This window comes from Aspergillus karnatakaensis (assembly GCF_047715665.1).
Source record: "Aspergillus karnatakaensis strain CBS 102800 unplaced genomic scaffold BJY04scaffold_29, whole genome shotgun sequence".
Lineage (NCBI taxonomy): Eukaryota > Fungi > Ascomycota > Eurotiomycetes > Eurotiales > Aspergillaceae > Aspergillus > Aspergillus karnatakaensis.
Window position 1 is genome coordinate 255540 of NW_027395741.1, and position 20317 is coordinate 275856.

Below are 20317 nucleotides of genomic sequence, written 5' to 3' on the forward strand. Positions count from 1 at the left end.
ATATTGGGCCATATCATTTCGAATGAATGGATCAGAATAAGCTCAAATGGTCTCCAATTCCAAGATACACGGTTTGATAAAGCGTCATTCAGTTAGATTTGTGTGTTTGTACATCAAGTAGTAAAGATATATATCCAGTGTAGTATACGGTGGCCGAATTGGCCATCTAAGGGCATGGCCATCCCTTACAGTTCACCCCGCAACTTGCAAATCAACCCAATGCCGAAACCAATTCACCAGGATTCAACCAGCCGATAATATCGACAACACCGTCATCACTCCGTTCGTGGGTATCAAATCAGAGAGAAAAGAAAAAAGACGAAGAGCAAAGATAGATACAAGAAGGGAAAATAGGCTGCGAAAAACTTAGATAGGATAAGTCGAACGAGACCGAGACCTGCCGGGATTTGAATAACGAAAGGATTCCAGAAAAGTCATGACAAAACGCCCTAGACCCAACCCCGACTCCTATCTTAGCATCCATAAACGCATTATACATACACTGCCAGCGAGCCGACTTCAGCCGACTAAACTGACATGGACCGCTTCGAGCCCCATCGTAGTGATGATGCGGTCCATCCAGTCGGTCGTGGGCGGCTTTTTCATATCGGAGGTGATCAACGACTGCACGACAATATTTGGTATGCCCCCCGCTTTAGGAGGCGTCAAGGGCAGTTTGACCTTGAAATTCGGATGTAAAGTTTGTTTACCATGGGTCATGTCGTTAAGAAGCGAGAAATTTTCAGAGTCGAGCGTTGTTCGTTGTTTAGGGTCCATGGTTACGATGATGTAGTTGAGGATGAGGAGTGCTTGACGCACTCCGCGCGCGAAGAGTGAAGAGTAGCCGTCGAAGAAGAAATGAGCCGGTCCGACAAAATTATCATTCTTATCCTGCCCGGACCGTAGCATCGACACTGAGACGCCAAATTCCGTATAGATGCCTCGGAGTGCAGCTCGGGTGGCGTGTACGTCTTGGAGTAGAGCAGGTTGAGTTTCCGACCTTTTCTTCAAGGATTGTGTCTGCAAGTCACGCGTTCGTTTTAAATAGCCAGGAACCTTAATTACTTCGAGGAACCCCCTCTCCACGACATCGGTATATAGTGAGGACGAAGGCAATTTCGCGTTGTGGGCGGCAATTTGCTCGTTGAGTGTCCGCCAATCTGGTTCTTCTAAGAAACAAGCTTCTCCTTCTACCATGGCTGCGGTGATGAGGAAGTTCCGATAGACAATGTACATCGCTTGGCCGAACCCCTCAAGATGGGCGTTTGCCCCGCGCAGCTTCATTAAAGTTCGAATACCGGCTGCATGTCGCAACCATGCGTCTGGGCTGCTGCAGTTGTGTTTCTCGAAAATAGCTAATGCAATCGCGGAGGCTAGCGCCTCATCGGATTTGGCGGTGGCTTCGGTTGCTAGGAGCTGACCGAGTCCGCGCAGCGCACGATGGTACAAGCTCTGTGAGGCGAGTATATATCTTTGGTCATCGTGTAGATAGCCCAAGTAAGCCGCAGTACACGCGCGTACGGCCCAGTCGAAGCACGAATCCATAGACCCCCGCCTTTGATCCACATACTCCACCCAGTTGACAGGGACACGGTCCTCGGTACACCGGAAGAAGCAAGGAAATGAAGCGAGCACATAGTTTGTGAACACCTGGGTCTGCTGGCCTTTGATGGCTGTGGCGCTTAACGACGGGTTCAGGCTTTCGTCCAGTTGTATTGTTTTGTATATGGCGGGTCGGGGGGATGTCCTCGGGGACGGCCGCGACGGGAGATCGACCTCGCCAGATTTTCGATATTGTGTAGTCTGTTCGGGGGACTCGGAAGAGGACGGGGACTGTGATGGGGTGGGTGATGGTGTTGACTGATAGCGTTGACGTAAAGCAGGGGCTTCATCACGGAATTTGAAAACCCGGCGGTTGTTTGTGTTTGTGCTTATGATTGTACAAGTGATGCTCATTAGCTGACATCGCGAACAGGGATTCCTGCCGTTGCACTGAAGTATGTGTTAGAAACAATTCAATAAAAAAATCACCCCACCGCTGTGCGTGAAGACAGCAGGATGTCATGGAGGGCGCCATTCAAGGACAAAAGAAGCTGCAGAACCAAGGTCACATCGGTCGGATAATCAATGGAAGAGGAGGCGGGGAAGCTCCAGCTTCCAGAAATCGACCACTCAATATGCGATTTGGTTGCACAACGACCAGTCTCAAGCGACGAGACATGTAGAATAGATAATGAGAGGAGCACTGACCTGAAGGTGAGCGTCAACGCAAGCCCGACAGCTGCGCGACACTCTGCCCATGCTGGCCACGAACTGGTGTAAGTAGCGCCAGATTAGGGGCAAAAGAGCGCAACAACATCGAGGCGCACTCCGTAGAGAAAAGCTGGAGGTGTATTTCCGGAGAAGAAGAAGAGAAGGAGCCAGAGAAGGGTAAGATAAGATGAGGAGGGGAAGAGGCGAGGGTGGACTTGGTCTGTATTGGGTCTGTTGGGTGAGGTTGTGGATGTGAGGACTCGAGCAGCAGCAAGCGGTGGAGACACACTGCAGCGAGACCTCTCCCGGAGAGCTGCAGAAGAACCACCGCGATCGGGACGCCTTCCGGTTGAATTAACCCTGATCAAATAATCAGAAGTCACGGATGATTTGAGTTTGATCGTCGATTGATACCTTCAGACTATTAGTGGTTGGTGCGCCCATGGGTCTTTCTACGAGGTACGATCCATGGTGGCCATGCGAGCGGTTGCGGTTGTCCACGGCTGCCGTCCAGTACTCTGTACCTACATTCTCGCGTTTAGCTGCAGAACCGATCTCCTTTCATTAACTATCACTTAGAGCTCTTTCCCAATTCGACTTGGCCTTCGGTCAATGATCTGCAGTCCAGACCTCAGAGATCTACGCCATTGGAGGATCCAACGGTGCCAACAAAAAAGAAAAAAGCCCAGCTGGAAAGACACGGAAAGGTGACGAGGAAAAGAACAAGAAACTGAGCTCAAGGGGAAAAAGAAAGCAGCAAAATTGACCCCTCTGCTGCAGGCTTGCAGGTTTTCTGTTGCACGATCGCCTGACGAGGCATCAAATGCATGCAACAGTATGACCCATCTATCCCCTTGATCTCCATGTATATTTCATCTCTCTGAACTTAAAAAGTAGTAGGAGGAGTTATAAACTGCGGGCAAAATCGCCGAAGCTCTCCATTCCCTTTTTTCTTCGCGTGAAAAGTGCCGCAGAGGCGTAGACTACATCTGAGATATCGTCACCGGCCATGGCTGCCAATCAGAATCTGGCCGGTGACTGGCCGGAGAAATGGGAATCCTAGAGAAAAACAAGAGAGACGTTGAGGGAAAAGGATGATATGAAGAAAAGAAGATCAATATGTAAGCGCCGATTCGCCGATAAAGAGAAGAGATCGCCAGCCTCAAGCAAATGAACAGAACTGATAAAGGAAATCATACCAGCCCATCATACAGCGACAACGCACTGACAATCGTCTCATCACGCTTACTCCCCTCTTTAAACTCTTCCATATCAAGGCTGCCGTTCTCATCCTTGTCCATCATGCGAAAGATCTTGCGCACCCGCTTTTCGGGCGTATCCTCGTCTTCCGGTAGTTTAACCATTGAGCCAACCTGCACTCACCGTTAGTAAGCATTATATTGAGATGGTCTGGATGGCATACCATCTTATAGATTGCTTCGACAATGGACAGCATCTCGTCATAGGTAATCTTCCCGTCGCCGTCAATGTCGTAAAGTTGGAAGGCCCAGTCCAGCTTGTCCTCCATCTTCCCACGCGATGTAACCGATAGCGCGCAAATGAACTCTTTGAAGTCGATCATCCCACTGTTATCGGAATCGAAAACTCGAAATACATAGTTCGCGAACGATGATGGATCGCCGAAGGGAAAGAACTTTCGGTAGATGTCCTGGAACTCCTCCTTCGTCAATTGCCCGGACGGGCAGTCCTTCAAGAACCCTGACATGACGTGTCGGTCAGCAACCGAGTTATCCTGAAGAAAGCGGTCCCCTTAAACCGGTTACAAGTCTCCGGGCCATCACATACCCTTATACCATTGCTGCAGCTCCTTCTTATCGAAATGCGTCGCCCTTTGAAGCTCCTCGAGCTGGGTTGGGGATAGCTTGGACTGTCTGATCGAGAAAGGGAATTCATTAGTTAAGATAAATCAAAACAAGATAAATTAAAGAACAGAAAAGGCTTAGCTATCCCTGTGGCAGTGCATGCCAAAGGTTTCCCCACACATTGCAAGAAAGCTTGTTGCCTGGGAGGGGACTGAGGAAAGACAAGCGGAGCGATCCGAGGTAATCAAAACTTACGACTTGCCCATGATCAATCAATTTCTCAAGGCCCTGGGTCCAGATATGATGCAAAGCCGGTGTCAAGACAAGGTCCGGACTCACTGAGGCTCACAGTCTGTCATGCGACAAGTGGGTGGTTTGGGGGACAGAGATGCGGCTTCCGCGGGGTAAGGGAATCCGGATTGATAAGATCGTGCACCAGCCGCGTGGCTGTAGGAGGGGCAAAGACTCAAAGACAGTGGCAAACGAGAGGCTAGGCGGGATTTGAAGCCAAAAGAAACAGGCTAGGCTCAATGCAATGACTCTGTTAAAGGATAGAAGTAGTATAGGGCCAGGTTTGTAAAGAGGGATTGCAGTTGATAGTGACGGAGCAGACCGAAGCTTGCCGCGTTGCGTTGCCAGGTCCAGATCTCCGGGAGGCTTGGCGCTCTTCAGACGCGGCATGTCTCAACGCCAAAATCAGCAGTTTCTGCAGAATCGACGGGGGCCTGATCGACGGCTTAGTTTTAGATTAGGGACTGCCTTACAGGGCTGTAAAAAGAAAGTACGCTCTAGAAACCGCTCTCCGAGGAAGTCTTCCCATATCGTACAAGTCCGCTATCGGGACTCCGCGCCCAAACTCAAACGCCGTTCTCCCCAACTTATATACATAGCATGGCAGATACAAAAACAGTTACCTAAAGAAGCGCAATTGAAACAGATATACTATGCAAGCAAGCGCTCAAATAACCCCGACATGGATTTTTAACAACAATGGCTTCTCTAGTCCTTCCGCGCAGCCGACAGCGGTCGCCCGGGCGGCAGTGTGGAGTACTTAGTCGACCTTGATGGAGCCATAAATGCGTTGCACAAAATACCAGCTGGCAATGAAACCAATGGAGCCTGATCCAAACAGTCAGCAAATATGAACTTAGAATATAGGAAACAACATACCGGTAAGGATGAAGACAACAAACCCAATCAACGCAGAGTAGCCAACATATAGCACAGCCCCAGTGAGACCACCGAAGCTTACCCTGGTTGCCCAGAAGAGAAGCGCGTTGAGGAAGACGTATACACCGGTCATTCCTGCGCCGCCGAATGCCCTCCAGTGCCACCTGTAGTTCTCGGCGCAAAGCAGGAAGTATACCAACAACACTGTAGTAGCAGCGGTTGTGACGATCATGAGGCCATAGCACAGGAATAGGAAACCGAACATGTAGTATATCTTGTTGGTCCAAAGTGAAGTCATGATGAAGTATAGCTCCACAAATATGGCACCGAACGGAAGTATGCCGGTCAAAAAGAGTGATGGCACGGTCTTAAGACTCCCAGACATGGGTGGGATTTGACGAGGAATCTGGTTGGTCTTTGTAGGTCCTTCGATAATCTATAGACAATCAGCAAGTGGAAAACAACTGTATAATCAGACAACATACCTGCTGCTTGAAACCAATCCAGCTACCGGCAAAGCTGAGCGGCACACTGATCACGAACCAGATCAGGACAAGGGCAAGCATCGTACCAAACGGTACCGCGCCGCTTGACTGCTTCGCCCAGACGAACAGATTGAGTAAGAAGAAGATACTGAAGATGAAGGCGGGGACCAAAAGAGGTGTCATGATAATGTTGCGCTTCCAGGATTCACCACCGAAAGATTTATAGATCCGAGCTGAAACGTAACCACCAATGAAACCGAAAACAGTGTAGATAAGCAGGATCGCAGTGGCTAGGAAGCCGCGGTTCGCAGGGGAGAGAAGACCGAGCATCGCAAAGACTAACAGAGTTAGCAGGTATAGAGAGAAGAGAAGACTGGAAGCATACCAACGGTAGCGCCGGTCATCATAAAGAGCTGCGCTCCGTTTCCGACTAAGACACTAAGAAGCAAAGGAGACTTCGGGCAACGGAAGACGTCGCCATGGACTAGCTTCCAACCCGAATCCTCCTGGATTCCATCCTCAACAGCAGCGGAAGTCCCGTCCAAATCATCCAGGTTGAACGAGTCCAGACGGTTGTAACGAGCAATATCCTTCTTGAGCGCGCGAATAAGGATCATGCTGACCATTCCGACCAGAAAAACGACAAAGACGGCCGCGTTGACGAGTGAGAACCAGTGGATCTTCGGGTACTGAACCTTCAAGTACTTGTCCCATCGAGTCGCCCAGGGGGTAGACGACTCCCGCCAGCTCACACTATACGTCCAGTGCACCTGGGTATCACCGTCCTCGTCCAAGTAGATCGGCCCTTGTTCCTCACAGGATGCTGTTCCATCTTCGGCGACACGGGATCCGCTTCGGGAAGTTGGCTGGACCAGAACACCAATCACGCGATATTTCTCCTTGTTTCCAACTGTCACCGGATGATAATCGACCAAGATGTCAAAGTGGTTGTGCAGGATAGACTGCTCGCTCTCATCCAGCACGCCGAGGCTAAATCCGGGAGTGTAGGCCTGAGACTGGGCCCCAGGATTCCATTGTGCAGCCGGCAACCCATCCACCAGCCAATTGATATTGTACCCTTGTGCTATCCTCCGATTTGTAAACTTGGCGCTGCGAGAATCGAAGACCACCTCTTGACAAGCAGCTTTACAGCTTTCATTCTTGCGCATGCTCAGCTCGAAAGGAGACGTCTGAATCCTGTCTCCAAACAGAATGCTACCAAGCGACTCGCGAACATCTTTTGGACCACCTTCTGGAACGCAGAACCGGAACGCTGGGTGGTAGTAGTCGTAGGAGAATACGGAGTGTAGTTGTTCGTCTTGTTGGGCTATTCCAGGTGTGAGGTGGTTCACATAAAGAGGTACGGATTGACCCTCATCATACGAGGTGGGTGCTACACCTGGGAGGTAAAAAGCCGTAGAGAGAGTAGGTGCTGTAAGAAGTAAGGAGATTAGGGGCGATGTTCGCCTGTTGAGTCGCATTGCGGCGTCTCTAAATAGTAAAAATGATTAGTTAGTACGAGTCGGAATTGGTAGCTTCTTGGTCAACATACAGTCTACAGCTGCCACGTCACTAACAGACGAAGCTCATGGGAATACAAAAAGGAAAGTAGGACAGCTAGCTGCGGAGAAAGGAAAGTCGCACAGGGACAATGTTGAGAACAAGCTGTTGTTATAATTGGGAAGCCTAGCGGACACATCGGCAACAGGACAGCTCCATTGTCAGCTCTGCGCCACGTGATCTGAACAGCGTCACGTGCAGATAAGATACTGATTTTTTTTCTGGTTGTCTGCCGCAGAGTCTCGAGGAAAACTGCAATCTCAGTATATCCACAACAATGGCGTTAGCAGCCTCGCAATCGCAGCCTGAGCTGCAGGGTATCTCCGATCTACTCGAGACTCTTACTACATCTCTATCTTCTACAGGAACTTCATTACCAAGCACCAAGCGCGATTCACCAACCGAAGTCTCCATCCTCCCACCACAAGATGGCATCTCGCTACTTGACACGAAATGCGATTTGCTCCTCTCTTACCTTCAAAATCTCGTTTTTCTGATGCTCCTCCAATTGAGGGAGTTGCCATCGAACGATGTCTCAGAGGACAAGGAAGATTCCAAGTCGAACCAACAGATCCGATCGCAAGTCACCAGCAAACTCATTGAATTGCGCACATACCTCGATCGTGGTGTCCGGCCGCTAGAAGGTCGGTTGAAGTACCAGGTGGATAAAGTAATCAAGGCGGCAGAAGAAGCAGAAAGGGCTGAGAAGGGCGCACAGGCTTCTAGGTCGAAACCTAGGCATGAAGATGAAAGTGGCAGCGGAGAGGACTCTGCGTCGGATAAAGATAGTAGCGAAGAGGGCGAAAGCGAGGATGATGAGGATATTGACGAAATGGCTTACCGACCCAACGTCTCTGCATTTTCGAAGAGGGTGGAGCCTGCGGCCAGAGTGGACAAGGGTGCCTCCAAATCTAGTGACGGCATCTACCGGCCACCGAAGATTATGCCTACAGCAATGCCTACGACCGAGCGCAAGGAGCGCAAGGAGAGGGTCGACCGCAGGTCCAATGTTATCGACGAGTTTGTCAGCGCGGAGATGTCCTCAGCACCGATGGCTGAGCCGAGTATTGGTAGCACAATCGTGTCAGGAGGGAGACACACGAAGAGCAGGAAAGAGAGAGAAACTGAGGCAGAGCGGACTCGCTACGAAGAAACCAACTTCATCCGTCTGGCAGGGGAGAGCAAGAAGGAGCGGGCTAAGAAGGCGGCCTCACGTCGGGCCGAAGGTACTTTCGGAGGTGAAGAATGGAAGGGTCTTACGGAGGGTGCGGATCGTATTTCGAGACTTACGAAGAGGGCCAAGGGAAGCGGAAACGCGCTCGAGAGGAGTCGCAAGCGCAAACAGTCAGAGGATGGGCAACGTGGCGACGGTGTTGGAGTCGGTCAGATCTTCGAGAAGCGGCGCAAGAAGGTCGAGTCCTGGAAGCGGTAGCTTTGGTTCACGGGTTTATATGGTATGGAAAATGGCGTTCAAGAACTTCAAGTTGCTCCTTGTTATCCAATTTATAGAGCATCATGGCCTGAGCGCTGCAACGACATCGCAGATCAGTACACTCATTCACACAAACCCTCGAATTTAGGACCACTCCTGTAATCTTTTGCTCATTAGTATGGGTGAGTATTGGATTTTACTTTTGAAGTTACCCCTGGCAAAGGAAGTCAATTGGAACCTAAGGTTTTGCTCCTCCCAGCTCCATGGGTGATTTTCACGTGGGATTCTTCCAGTATCAACCTAACCAACCACCATGACATCATCTCCGAGACTCTCCATTTAATCCATCGCAGCTCCATCACCTCTCGAGCATCGCCTTCGCTTAGAACGTTCAAACAAATCTCATACAGTTTGCAAAATGGAAGACCCAGGTAAGCGTGCTCATCTTCGCGGACTCCCACAACCATCAGCCCTAGTCCTCTTAGGCTACAACTCCATGCGGAGTATACCTAACTATTCCCAAACCAAATCCGTATCCCCAAGCTTCCCAAACCTCACGCCTGCCGAATCTATGCTAACTATCTCACAATAAAGCCGCCGAAATTTCCACTGTAATTCACCTCCTCACACAATCGCCTCCCAGCCTCCAAGAAAAGACAATCGACCGCTACTTCACGCCCACCGCAGAGTTCATCCACCCTTTCTGCCGGATATGGAGCTACAATGGGTCGCGCTGGGCAGTCAAGAAGATATACCAGTGGTATAAAATCATGTCGCCGAGGATTGAGCTCGAGGTGAAGAGTGTCGGTTTGTCTTCCCACCCTACAGATATAGATACAGATTCTACGCGACCTATTCCTGTTGCTAGCGGGTGCTAATGAGGCATTTGCACATAGCATACGATAAAGATAACCTGAGGCTCTACGTCTCAATATTCCAGATCTTCTCTATTTGGCTGATCCCGTTCCACGTCTCGCCTGTCAACCTCACCACCGTCATTGACCTCGCCACGGACTCCGGCGATGGCCGTAACAACACCACCAAGGACGGCAAACCCCTCTACTACATCCAGAAACAAGAAGACTTTTACCAGCCCTCCGAGTTTATTAAGTTTGTTGTTCCGTATGGCGGACACTTCCTTGTGCTCATGTGGCATGCCTTTGCGAGTTTGTTCTCGATTTTCGGCGTTTATGCCCTCTGGCCGGTTATGTGGGCGAATGAGAAGGGATGGTTTGAATATCAGCCTAGGGTTGCGAGGTTGGCGAGGGAGAGTGCGGTGGGAGCTTTAAACGATCATGTGCCTGATTTGAAGATTTCCTGAGAGTGGAAGGGACAATTATGGGGTAGAAGAGCAACAGTGTGTAATGAGATGGAGTTTGGATGGATTTGTTCTAAGTCTATATAGATTATTTCATACAGCGTTCGTTACATTGAGAGCTTTTGCTCTAATCATCAAGAGTTATGAGAAATGGTCATTATCGGGGTACACTAGAGATGTTGTCGATTTTCATCGACTAAACTGCCTGAGCAGTCTATTCACTGGGCTGCTGCTTTCGGAGAGTATTACGGAACGCTTCTTCCTGCTTCACTACCTGGGCGGGTAGGGCTCGTCCAACACCGAACAAGATGAAAGGAGCCCACTTCCAGCGGAACGGGTTGACCAGGAGGACAAACACGAACCAGTAAACCAGCTCAGCGTATGTAAAGAAGTCAAAGGCTCCAACGGGAGAGAGGCTCTTCATAAAGCGAGTAAAGTCAATCCAGGTCTTCATGCATCCTTCGGTAGGGCGAGACAAGGGGTCGGTGAGGAACATAAGCAAGAACCGAGTGTAGATTCCAATGTGCATGTTACCGACGGTACCGATGGCGTTGACATATGTGCTGTTGTTGGCGCAGATGCTGGTGTAACCAGGAGGGAAGACCTGGAGATACCAACTCGGCGGGCCATATGGCTCCTCAAAGACCTCTTCTGGCAGAAACGAGAGGGATGGACGCTTGAAGCCGGTTGCCATGATGATGACGTCGCCGGGCACCACGGACTCGCGGCCAGGACCACTCTTGGGGACGCCCTTGGATCGGAAGTTGAATAAGATGCCTTCTTCTTTCACGGATACAACATCACCACGCAGCCAGCGAGCCTTGCCCTCGCGAATTTGGTCAAAGAGCTCACTGTTTGCCATTGGAGTCTGGGTGTACAAGCCACCGGAAGGAGCGATATCCTGTAGGTCACGGTAGAAAAGTTTGTGCAGGAGGCCTTCAGGGATCCAGGACAGGAAGGTTTCTTGTCCGAAGATGTTCATGGCCAAGAGTGACTGTACCCAGAAGTTTCTCGGAATGATCCATTTGTCGGAACGTGATAGAACGTCAATTTCAGCAGCACCAGATTTGACAGCAAATTCCAAAGCCTCAATGGCGCTCGCACCGCCGCCAATGATAAGCACCTTCTTGCCCTTGACGTGCTTGCCATCCAGTTCTGATGAATGGTAAATTTGGCCTCCGAAGTTCTGCTGATCCGGTAGCGAAGGCATCTTCGGGTCACCGCAGACTCCGACAGAGGCGACTACTCCGTCGAACGTGCCCCATTCGTCCTCGTTGTTGTTGATTATCCATTTGCCGTTTTTGTTCTGCTTGACAGAGTCCACGGGAGTATCAAAGACCGTCTTGTCCTCAAGCTTATACCGCTTCCATAGATCAATGATTTGGTCACGAATCTCTTCTTGCGAGGGATAAGCAGCGCCGTAGTGAACGGACGGGTGGAATCGATACATGATACTGTGTATTTGGAGCGAGGAGGTAGAATTGACTCTCTGTTTCCGTTAGTACTATACGTTGTTAAGCTCAGTGAAGACTCACGCTCCAAATGCCTCCGAGACCTTTATCCTTGGGCCTGGCTTCGAACAATTGCACATCAAAGCCATGACCAACACAGTGGGCAGCTGAAGAGACTCCGGTCAAGCCGGTTCCGATGATTGCGATTCGTTTCCTAGGGAGATCATTGGAGATCGCGCCTGACGGGGGAGGACCGGGGGAGAATATCCAATTTATGAGATTTTGGAAGATAAGATAGAAGAAGGTGAAGGTCTCCAGGAACGGGTTCTTCACAAAGGCTGGGAGAAAGGATTGAGAGCTTGAGTCGGCCATGTTCTTTTTCACATGGGGGTATAGTAGGTAGGGAGGTAAGGTGCGGGACGGAATCTCTGGACGAAGTAGCTGAAGTGGTCGCTATGTAGAGGGTGATTCAATGAGGAGCCGATGAAGAACGAAAGAATGGAAAGAGACCTGTTCCTGTTTTTGAATGGGAGAAACTGATAGCTCAAAGGCCCGGGGGTTCACTGGCAGCTGCCCTTTCGGTATGACGTATGGATGGGTTGGGTGGATCGCGGTGTTTCAACACCGACATGATTACGTCCACCACAGCAAGTGTACAACATTCTTGAGATGAGAGAAGTTGCTCAGAGACCCAACTAGTCATGTATTACTGGGATTGAGATAAACAAGCTATTGTGATAGTCTCTCGAGCACTCAACACATCGACTAATCCTTACTCTGCGGAGATATATTTCCCAGGGACGACTGGGTGACGGCCTAAGAACAATAGGTAGGTAACCTTGGGCTATCACATGGAAACATAGATTTGATCATGTCTGAACCGCAAACATGATCCAGAGCTCCCCACCGGCTCAAAAAATTCAGAAATTCAAGTACCTGGATGGATCGTTGGCAATGATTTGCATCATTTGCATGTGATTGTCAGGCGAAGCTTCTTGTAGATAATCCAGATTCGGACTAGCGCATCTTTCGCAAGTCTCGCCGATCGGCCTTTGTGAAGAACCCCAAGCAAGCTCGTCTTCGCGCTGCAGACCGCGTCGCTTTGTCAATTGCGCATTCTCTGCCACTGATATCCTGAATTATCTTGACAACGACCGAGTATGAGCGGGGTACGATAAACCTGCCGCCCTCCCGTCACATCGAAGCTCTTATGACATTCGCACCCTCCCGGCCATTACCTTCATCGCTGACGCTCTATCCTTCTTCCTACGGATAACACGATGGCTTTCCAAGGGTCATCTACTCTTGATCGGTTCCTGACCTCGCTGGCCGAAATAGTCAGGGATCGCGATGGCCGCAAGCTGCAAGACTTTCTGCAGATTGAGCCGCCGCTGCCCGATATCTATGGACAAATGGTGGATGAATTGCGCCAAAAATACCCTAATGCGACAAAGGAAGCGGAACTGCTGCGCCGATGCGAAGGGTTGGTACCCAAATCCAAAGATAGCAGCTCATGGAGTGCTTTTCCGACGTTCATGAAGCTTTACTTTTGCTTTCTGCGGGATGTGAACGTGGAGAATCTACTTGAGACATATGACATGCTCAAAGGACTGTTGAAGTGAGTTCAATATTTATGACTCTTAATGTGCTAGCTCTGACTATTATCTTGCCAGCCAATGCGTGATTGCGCTAGGCGACAGCCAGTTCGGTATCGTTGTTCTGCCCACTGTTCTATACCTGTCGAAGGTTCTTGCGAAGCTGGCCATGGGCCTAGACCGCCGACCTGAACTTGTCGCACACCTGTTGAGACTAGAGGGGGACCAGGACGAAAGCACAGAGAAGGTCACCTTGGTCGAAAAGTCTGCCAACGTGGTTCGAGAAGCATTCATCAAGTGCCTCACGGACCGCAGTGGCACCCCTGGCATTCACGGTAAACCCGAGGGCAAACGTGTTGGCATATATCTTATGGCGAATTTGTGCTTGAAGCTGCTGTTTCAGGTAGGGCCAACTCTGCGATCGTTTTATCATCGACTGACTCTTTCTAGTGCGGCAAGCTTCGCAATGCCGAGCAAATGTTTGCAAGTATTACTGCTCAGTCGCCGCCTCTGAAGCACTTTCCTGCTTCTCAGAGGGTCACATATCTATACTATCTTGGTCGATACTTACTCTCCAATAACCTATTCTTCCCAGCGCAGATTGCACTGCAGTCCGCTTACGACCAATGTCACCGTCAAGCAATAAACCAGAAGCGACTCATTCTCACATATCTCATCGCCTGCAATATGATACTGGGGCGCTTCCCATCTCAGAAGTTACTACAGCTACCAGAAGCAGAGGGACTAGCAGACAAGTTTATCCCGCTTCGCCAACTTATTATACGTGGAGATTACATTGCGTTCCGAGACCATCTCACAAATCCACCGACAACGGAATGGTTTGCGCGGAAAGGAATCCTCCTTCCACTGCGTAATCGATGTGAAATCCTCGTCTGGCGGTCACTCACACGCAAAGTCTTTATCCACGGCGGCTTCCAAGGCGAACCCCAAGGCCAAGCCCAAAGAGGCCCTCCGCCATTCCTCTACCTCAGCAAACTCGAAACTGCCGTTCGGTGGCTGAAAACACAACACCAACAGCCCTCGACAACGCCTTTCGCAATCAATCCTTCCACGCCAGCAACCGACAGCCACTACGGATCTCAAATCGTCTCCGTATCCCCAGACCCAGACTTCACGTCCCTCTCCGGCCCCACCAAAAACACAAACCTAGATCTAGACCCATCCCTCCTCCAAAAATACGCCGACTACCTCTGCCCCCAATCCTTCTTCACAGCAACTGGCCAACTCCAACAAAACCCCCAATCAGCCCTAATCGATGGCCCCCCAGACTCGAACTACACCGACTACGAACTAAACCCGTACGCTGATGACCATGATCCCTCCACAAACGACCCAAGCATTCCATCCCCGCTCATGCGCGAGATTGAATCCATCCTCGCCTCCCTCCTTACCCAAGGTCTTATGCGCGGATACCTTACGCATAAGAACCCACGTTTTGCGATTCCCGGTGCGCGCTTGCGCGGGGCGTTGCCGACGGGGTTCCCGAATGTTTGGCAGACAATCCATAATAGGGAGGCCGAGGATAGTGGTGTTCCGGGATGGGTGAAGCCGCCGCCGGCTATGGCGTTCGGTGGGGGAGGAGGCGCGGCGGCGTTGGGTGGTGGTGGGAGGGTGGTAAATCTTTCCGGGGCGAAGCCGGTGGGCCTGCAATAACTGAAGGTTGCCTATTTGCTGTCCCTTCAGTGTATTATGGATCTATCCTACGAGATGACGGAGGTGTATGTGCAAATTTAGGCCCAAGCACAACCCTGCAGATCTGATCTGGCAACCCTGAAATAAAAAATGCTGACCACGCCATTGGAGCATTCATGGAACATGTTAGGAGCGTTAACCCGCTTGATTTAATAACAAAGAGATGCCCGAGATTCTAAACAAGGTATCTAAACCAACTCTGGCGTTTGCGATATGAGGTCTCAGATCATACCGAAATACACCATGCCATGCCATGCCATGCCGACTCTACAATACCATATACCATTCAAACACCAAGGAAGATGCATGACGCATATCCAACCATATTCGTAGCCATCGTAAATCATAAGACTTGCAACCCATCCCCTCGAAAAATCCAAGTAAACGTAAACACGTCTAAGCGTTTGTCTCAATAACAATCCTCCCCTCCAACCTCGGCGCAATACCTGGCGTCCAAGCCGGCGTAAACGGATCGTCATTCGCATCATCCATCTTCGACATAATATTTGCCCGGCGCATCCAACGACGCGTCGCCCACCTTGCAAGCCTCAACCGAGTCTCTTCTTCCTCCGAAGACTTCGCAGGAAGCGTAACGTAGTTCGTGATTGGACGCGGGGAGGTCAGGATATCCGGATCCGAGTCCGAGTCTGAATCCATTGAGTCGTCGATAGCCGGTTCCTGGACGTCATTGTCCTCAGTTGGGAACTCGGTGTCCGCGAAGCGGCCGTAGAAGTAATGTTGTTTGCGGTTGAGCGGGGGTCGTTGGACGCGGGCGGGGATTTTCTCGGCGACGGGGGATGGCAGCGCGGAGGGGGGTTTCAGGAACCCGCTGTTTTTCATGTTTCTTTGGACGTCGGCCCAGTGGCGGGTCATGGATTTGCCGAGGTGTTGCCAGCGACCCATGACCTTGAGGGAGAGGAAGTATTGGCGCATGAGTGTGCTGATTAGGGTGCCGCTTTCTTCGTCGACGAGTTCTTCGACTGTGCCGCCTTCGGACTCGACGAGGAGGGAGGAGAAGCCATCTTTGCCGCGGGCCATGTAGCCGCGGGTAGCGAGAGTGTAGCTTTGTTCGAAGTTGATGGGTTCGCCGCCGACTTTGGCCCAGTTGATGCGGGAGCCGGGGGGTGCGGAGGGGTTGAAGCTGAAGGAGATGTTGGAGACTTGGGTGAAGCGGCCTTCTAGGGCGGGGAGTTGGCTGACGCCGTTTTCTAGGGCGTCAAACAGAGCCTTGCCCTTCAGCCGAAGGAGGACGACGGGGTCTTCGAAGGGGAAGCAGTTCAGAATATCGCGGAGACGGAGTACACCTGGGGGATATATTTGGTCACCGCGGATAGTGCCTCCGGCCATCATTGCGCAGTCAGCGTGGTAGTAGAAGCGCATGAGATCGCAGGCAAAGTTTCCAAGATTGGACTCCCCAGCACGGACGGTAGAGAAGCGCCCATCGAGTGGGCGAACGGTGTAACCGACCGGTTTATCTAACTTGGCTTTAAGGCTTGAGGTGAGTTTGGCAGTCAGTGCTAGACTTGACGGATCCTCTGGAATGGATCGCACCATGTCGCGTCTGGTGATGTTGAAGTCCCATCCTGGGCCATCTACTTTTCGGAAAGCCTCAATATAGCTCAATTGCTTGAAATCGGTACCAGAGCGCAGGACGTGGACGCCGTTGAGGAAAGCGTGGCCATAGTAGTGATCATGACCTCCTAGTATGATGTCGATCAATCCATACGGAATGTTCTTTGCTAATTTATAGTCATTTGGTTCACGCTGATGTGTGACCGCAACAATTATCTCTGCTCCTTGTTCTCGTAGCCCTGGTACGAGCTCAATAGCGGTCTTTGACGCGGATTTGTATATAAGGTCAGGAGGGAGGGAGTTGATCGTTCCTAGCCTTAAAGCATGTCAGTTCATGATTTGTGAGGACTTGAGGCGTCGACGTACCACTCGCGCTCTCCAAGGCCGATAACGCCCACCTTGATTCCATCTGAGGTTGTCAGCATGCAAGTCTTCTCGCAATTCCCAATGGGAACATCCTCCCCCAATGCCGGATCTAAGACATTGGCCAATAGCCATGGAAACTGGCATTGATCGCGCAGATGGCGGAATTGCGCGACTCCGAAATCAAGGTCGTGATTCTATCCATTGTCAACAATTACCCCGCATGGCTATCTCACATCAGCAGGCCACATACCCCTACACAAGCCACATCTGTTCCTGCTTTGTTGAGAAAAGGCACCATGTGCCGCCCCTTTGTCACTGTGCTCTCGAGACTGGGGTTGAATGCGTCGCCGGAGAAGAAGGTGAGCGGGGCAGGTTGCCCTTCGAAGCTGGGATGCGATCGATAGTAGTTCATGACGGATTGGAAGCGCGGGGCGCCGCCGACTGGTTCGGCAGATCCTGATCTGTTTGCAGGCCATTAGTGGATGCTTTGTAGCTGTAGGATCGAAAACAATGGCATGGCATACTCGACATGATACACGTCATTATAGTGGATGAGGCGGAGGTCTGGAGTACCAGTTCTTTCGGAAGAATAGGTCACGGAGAGGCCATCAGTTTCGATGGGAGCCATTCTTGAGGCAAAGGTCCACTCAGAGGAATCGAAGTAGGCAAGGATGAGAGCAATGAAGGAGAAGTTGAAAGGAAGTGCCAGGTGGGAGCATTGTTTGGGTACGGTGAGCATGACACATGCGGGACAAGTTGCTGTCAGGCACCCAGGCACCAAGACATGCTGCGGCCAATCAGTGCTCTGGCATTGCGGAGGATCGACCAAACTACTTTAGAACGAGGTTAGTTCAATCGGTACCTGGTCTCATAGATACCTGCGCTTTTACTGCTGGAGTTGTGGGCTCAATTCGCTCTAGAGAAGGCTGCATGCGACGAGTCCATGGCGGGGAATGGTGGCGCCTCCCGGAATCCCTACCATGGAGGAAATAGTTCTTTGGGTGGGCGAAGATAGGTGAAAGTCTTTTAAGGGTGCAAGCTGGATTAAGGGAATGCTGTTAGAGTGCATGAAGCGCAGGTTACTCTCTATGCTGTTATCTACTAGGAGTCTGAATTCTGGTGGATGTATATTGTGAGAGGAAAATTTCCTAATGGAGGTCGCTGTTGTACAGCCTTGAGCTGAGAAGTATAAGGGGTCATGTCTAGGAGTCTTTAGACTCCTTGTCGTATCTATCATGGCACGTAAATATCGTGATTAGAAAGTTCCTCGCCAAACGGAAGCAAAGAGAGGACCGAAAGGTGAGAAAATAGCGGAGTTGAGAGCACAGAGATGACCTTTTCGTGGCCTTTTTTTGGCCAATTCCGATGTGTCGACCGATCATTGACTGCCGGCTTGCCTCAAAGCGGATCACAGGGGTCTTTCGGCAACCGTCCAGCGTCGACTGGAAGGTCGATCTTTGTTCATCGGGGCGCTCCCCCAAAGGCCGCGTTGCGACAGAGTTCGTTGCGGGAGCTTGCCTGACCAAGGCGATTCTCCTGACTCAGCTATCGGCATGGCATCGGCGCCAGTACCGGCACTGGTCCCACTGATTTGGGAAACCGGGAGAAATGGAGAGCCAAAATCGGGTACAAGATCCTCGGCCGGATCTTGGTCGCCCGTATTAGAGTTCCACAGACCTGACGGGGCACGAGGCATTGTCCATGGTTGGGCATTTGATGCTTTGAGCGACGGGCCTAGGATGATTGGACCCGAGGAAAACGAGGCGCGCGAGGATATACGATTGCGGTATGAAGGAATTGAGGGAGACGGTAAACTGTTGATTGAGGGAGAACGAGCAGAGGCCGGACTTATTCCAGGCCGTAAATGATCTGTCGAGGCAATTTCCGCCAATTTATAGTCTCCAGGTCCTGATAAATCGCCAAAACGGTCGCGGGAGTCTTTGCGAACGGCAAGAGTGAGTGAGGCGGTAGGTATGTTGACCAACGCTGGTTCGCCAGAGAGTGCACCGATCAGCGCGTTACATCCAGCTCCGTGTGTTACGAGTATGAGAATCGTATTTATTGACGAGTCCTCTGTCTCATCTTGGTCCAAGAATTGAAGCTGCGATCGGGTTCGACGATGGCTAGGAGCCGGTGATGCATCATCATCCTGATACCATGAAATGATACGACCGATGCCAGTGCCAAAGCGAGTCAGCATGGTACTCCATTCATCACCGTACTCGCCACCGCTGCCCCAGTTCTGGGGCTCACGCATGCTGTCCCATTGATAGTCGACCAGGACACAAGCGTCGCGCGCATGGTTCACATAGCCATCCGGAATCGGGTTCGATGGTGAAATGGCGTAACTCGGTTTCGGAGGTGTATACGCTGCCCCGGGTACAGACGGAATATCGGTGTTGACCGTTAAAATTCTCCGGCCCCATTGCGTATCGACAGCTTTCAGAGAATCGTGACTACCAGCGCGATTTCGCTGGGTATTCCCGTTAGATGCAGCTGAAGACACTGAAGGCGCGTCAACTGGTGGCTTGGCTCCTCCTTCCTGGGCCGAACCTGTGCTAGCCCAACCACCTGGAAAATGGCCTACGGAGGGAGAATAATTGGTGTCAGCCACGGGAATGACACTGGCCTCCCGACGCAGCAATTCTGTTTTCGCAAAAGCTACCATACGCTCGGACTTTGGCGGAGGAGTGATACTCTCAAAATACTCTGGATTCAGCCACTCTCCAAGGCAGGCGTCGACCCGGAGGAGACATCGTTGGCTATTTCGAGGAATTTCGGCCACAGGACTCAGAGTTAATGTGGGTGCTAGAGTAGCAGTCTTAGGCCGAACCGACGGTGATGAACGCATTTGCTGCGGTGATTCCGTATCGGAATCGCTTTGGCTGATCCCTGAGCTAATTGCAATAGCCGTTTGTACACATCGGAGGAAAGGAGAGGTATGTATGATTATCCTGCGCTTCTGCTTTCGTTGTTTAAAATGACGGGGTTGTATGTTCGGATCCCGAGCTTCCTCTGTCGATTGGTCTAACTGCTCCTCCAACAACCGCAGCTCGTTGTGAATACGGGTACCGAGAGCGCGCGACTGAAGCCAGCCGCCGTACGAGAGCGGAGGGTCATATGGGGTTGGGGAGGTCAAGTGCCATTCTTTGTTGGCAGCATCCAAGCGCGCACCGTGTCTGAGAGAGTAGTTGATTAGCCTAGGGCCACTGACTGTAGCGGAACAGACTCATACCGAACAATGAAGATCGCAGCGGGAGGTTTGCCCATGGCGACGATGCGGCCAGCGCGAGAATCAAGTCAACAAGATAGGGTATACCGAAGGCTGGATGAAGAAGAGAAATGTTCAGAACCAGCCTTGTGGCAGGCTGCCAGAATCAGTGTGACTGGTGACTATTTTCGTAGGCGGGGTAAGAAAATGTCAAAGCATGGCCGTGTTGGACGCGGAGGCAGGGAGACACGAGGCTTGCAGCTCACAAATCAAGCGAAGTGGAGGGAAGGAAGTGGCATGATTGCAGGTCAACTACCTGCATGGCACGGGAGCAAAACTCCTGAGAAAATTGACGACCCCATGGGCAG

At 51.1% G+C, this 20317-nt stretch overlaps 8 protein-coding genes across 8 annotated transcripts; 3 read left to right on the forward strand and 5 right to left on the reverse strand.

The window, feature by feature from the left end:
* Positions 1–76: 76 nt before the first annotated feature.
* BJY04DRAFT_72095 (uncharacterized protein) lies at positions 77–2900 on the reverse strand. Its single transcript, XM_073720936.1, has 3 exons — positions 2668–2900; positions 2251–2613; positions 77–1992 (listed from the first exon to the last, which is right to left on the reverse strand). Exons 2-3 carry the CDS (start codon positions 2299–2301, stop codon positions 520–522), a joined length of 1524 nt encoding a protein of 507 aa, XP_073570429.1. The 5' UTR covers positions 2302–2613; positions 2668–2900; the 3' UTR covers positions 77–519.
* BJY04DRAFT_72094 (EF-hand domain-containing protein) lies at positions 2901–4047 on the reverse strand. The gene is made up of 2 exons (XM_073720935.1): positions 3677–4047; positions 2901–3626 (listed from the first exon to the last, which is right to left on the reverse strand). The coding sequence occupies exons 1-2, from the start codon at positions 3977–3979 to the stop codon at positions 3447–3449; spliced, it is 483 nt and encodes a 160-aa protein (XP_073570430.1). The 5' UTR covers positions 3980–4047; the 3' UTR covers positions 2901–3446.
* A 758-nt stretch (positions 4048–4805) lies between these two features.
* Positions 4806–7391, reverse strand: BJY04DRAFT_191109 (transmembrane 9 family protein). The gene is made up of 4 exons (XM_073711592.1): positions 6117–7391; positions 5732–6069; positions 5247–5682; positions 4806–5195 (listed from the first exon to the last, which is right to left on the reverse strand). The coding sequence occupies exons 1-4, from the start codon at positions 7210–7212 to the stop codon at positions 5128–5130; spliced, it is 1938 nt and encodes a 645-aa protein (XP_073570431.1). The 5' UTR covers positions 7213–7391; the 3' UTR covers positions 4806–5127.
* Positions 7392–7552: 161 nt separating this feature from the next.
* On the forward strand, positions 7553–9035 carry lcp5 (small subunit rRNA maturation protein LCP5). Its single transcript, XM_073711593.1, has one exon. It carries the CDS (start codon positions 7569–7571, stop codon positions 8721–8723), a length of 1155 nt encoding a protein of 384 aa, XP_073570432.1. The 5' UTR covers positions 7553–7568; the 3' UTR covers positions 8724–9035.
* Positions 9036–9141: 106 nt separating this feature from the next.
* BJY04DRAFT_219089 (uncharacterized protein) lies at positions 9142–10044 on the forward strand (the record flags this gene model as incomplete). The annotated part of the gene is made up of 3 exons (XM_073716488.1): positions 9142–9154; positions 9318–9530; positions 9620–10044. 3 exons carry the CDS (start codon positions 9142–9144, stop codon positions 10042–10044), a joined length of 651 nt encoding a protein of 216 aa, XP_073570433.1.
* Positions 10045–10255: 211 nt separating this feature from the next.
* BJY04DRAFT_219090 (uncharacterized protein) lies at positions 10256–11864 on the reverse strand (the record flags this gene model as incomplete). The annotated part of the gene is made up of 2 exons (XM_073716489.1): positions 10256–11530; positions 11577–11864. 2 exons carry the CDS (start codon positions 11862–11864, stop codon positions 10256–10258), a joined length of 1563 nt encoding a protein of 520 aa, XP_073570434.1.
* A 738-nt stretch (positions 11865–12602) lies between these two features.
* BJY04DRAFT_228266 (uncharacterized protein) lies at positions 12603–14761 on the forward strand (the record flags this gene model as incomplete). Its single annotated transcript, XM_073718802.1, has 3 exons — positions 12603–13110; positions 13166–13490; positions 13538–14761. The coding sequence occupies exons 1-3, from the start codon at positions 12773–12775 to the stop codon at positions 14759–14761; spliced, it is 1887 nt and encodes a 628-aa protein (XP_073570435.1). The 5' UTR covers positions 12603–12772.
* Positions 14762–15196: 435 nt separating this feature from the next.
* On the reverse strand, positions 15197–20008 carry BJY04DRAFT_208026 (putative 5'-nucleotidase; the record flags this gene model as incomplete). Its single annotated transcript, XM_073713936.1, has 6 exons — positions 15197–16688; positions 16739–16932; positions 16989–17199; positions 17263–17367; positions 18469–19917; positions 19974–20008. 6 exons carry the CDS (start codon positions 20006–20008, stop codon positions 15197–15199), a joined length of 3486 nt encoding a protein of 1161 aa, XP_073570436.1.
* Positions 20009–20317: the final 309 nt, after the last annotated feature.

Excerpts from the sequence above, each read along its gene's own strand:
- BJY04DRAFT_72095 (XM_073720936.1), bottom strand. The coding sequence starts at position 2,301 with ATGGGCAGAGTGTCGCGCAGCTGTCGGGCTTGCGTTGACGCTCACCTT. Across the intron at positions 1,993-2,250 it reads GCGTTGACGCTCACCTTCAG|TGCAACGGCAGGAATCCCTG; the intron begins GTCAGTGCTCCT and ends CACATACTTCAG.
- lcp5 (XM_073711593.1), top strand. The coding sequence starts at position 7,569 with ATGGCGTTAGCAGCCTCGCAATCGCAGCCTGAGCTGCAGGGTATCTCC.
- BJY04DRAFT_72094 (XM_073720935.1), bottom strand. The coding sequence starts at position 3,979 with ATGTCAGGGTTCTTGAAGGACTGCCCGTCCGGGCAATTGACGAAGGAG. Across the intron at positions 3,627-3,676 it reads TCGAAGCAATCTATAAGATG|GTTGGCTCAATGGTTAAACT; the intron begins GTATGCCATCCA and ends CGGTGAGTGCAG.
- BJY04DRAFT_191109 (XM_073711592.1), bottom strand. The coding sequence starts at position 7,212 with ATGCGACTCAACAGGCGAACATCGCCCCTAATCTCCTTACTTCTTACA. Across the intron at positions 6,070-6,116 it reads GATGACCGGCGCTACCGTTG|TCTTTGCGATGCTCGGTCTT; the intron begins GTATGCTTCCAG and ends TAACTCTGTTAG. Across the intron at positions 5,683-5,731 it reads GGATTGGTTTCAAGCAGCAG|ATTATCGAAGGACCTACAAA; the intron begins GTATGTTGTCTG and ends GATTGTCTATAG.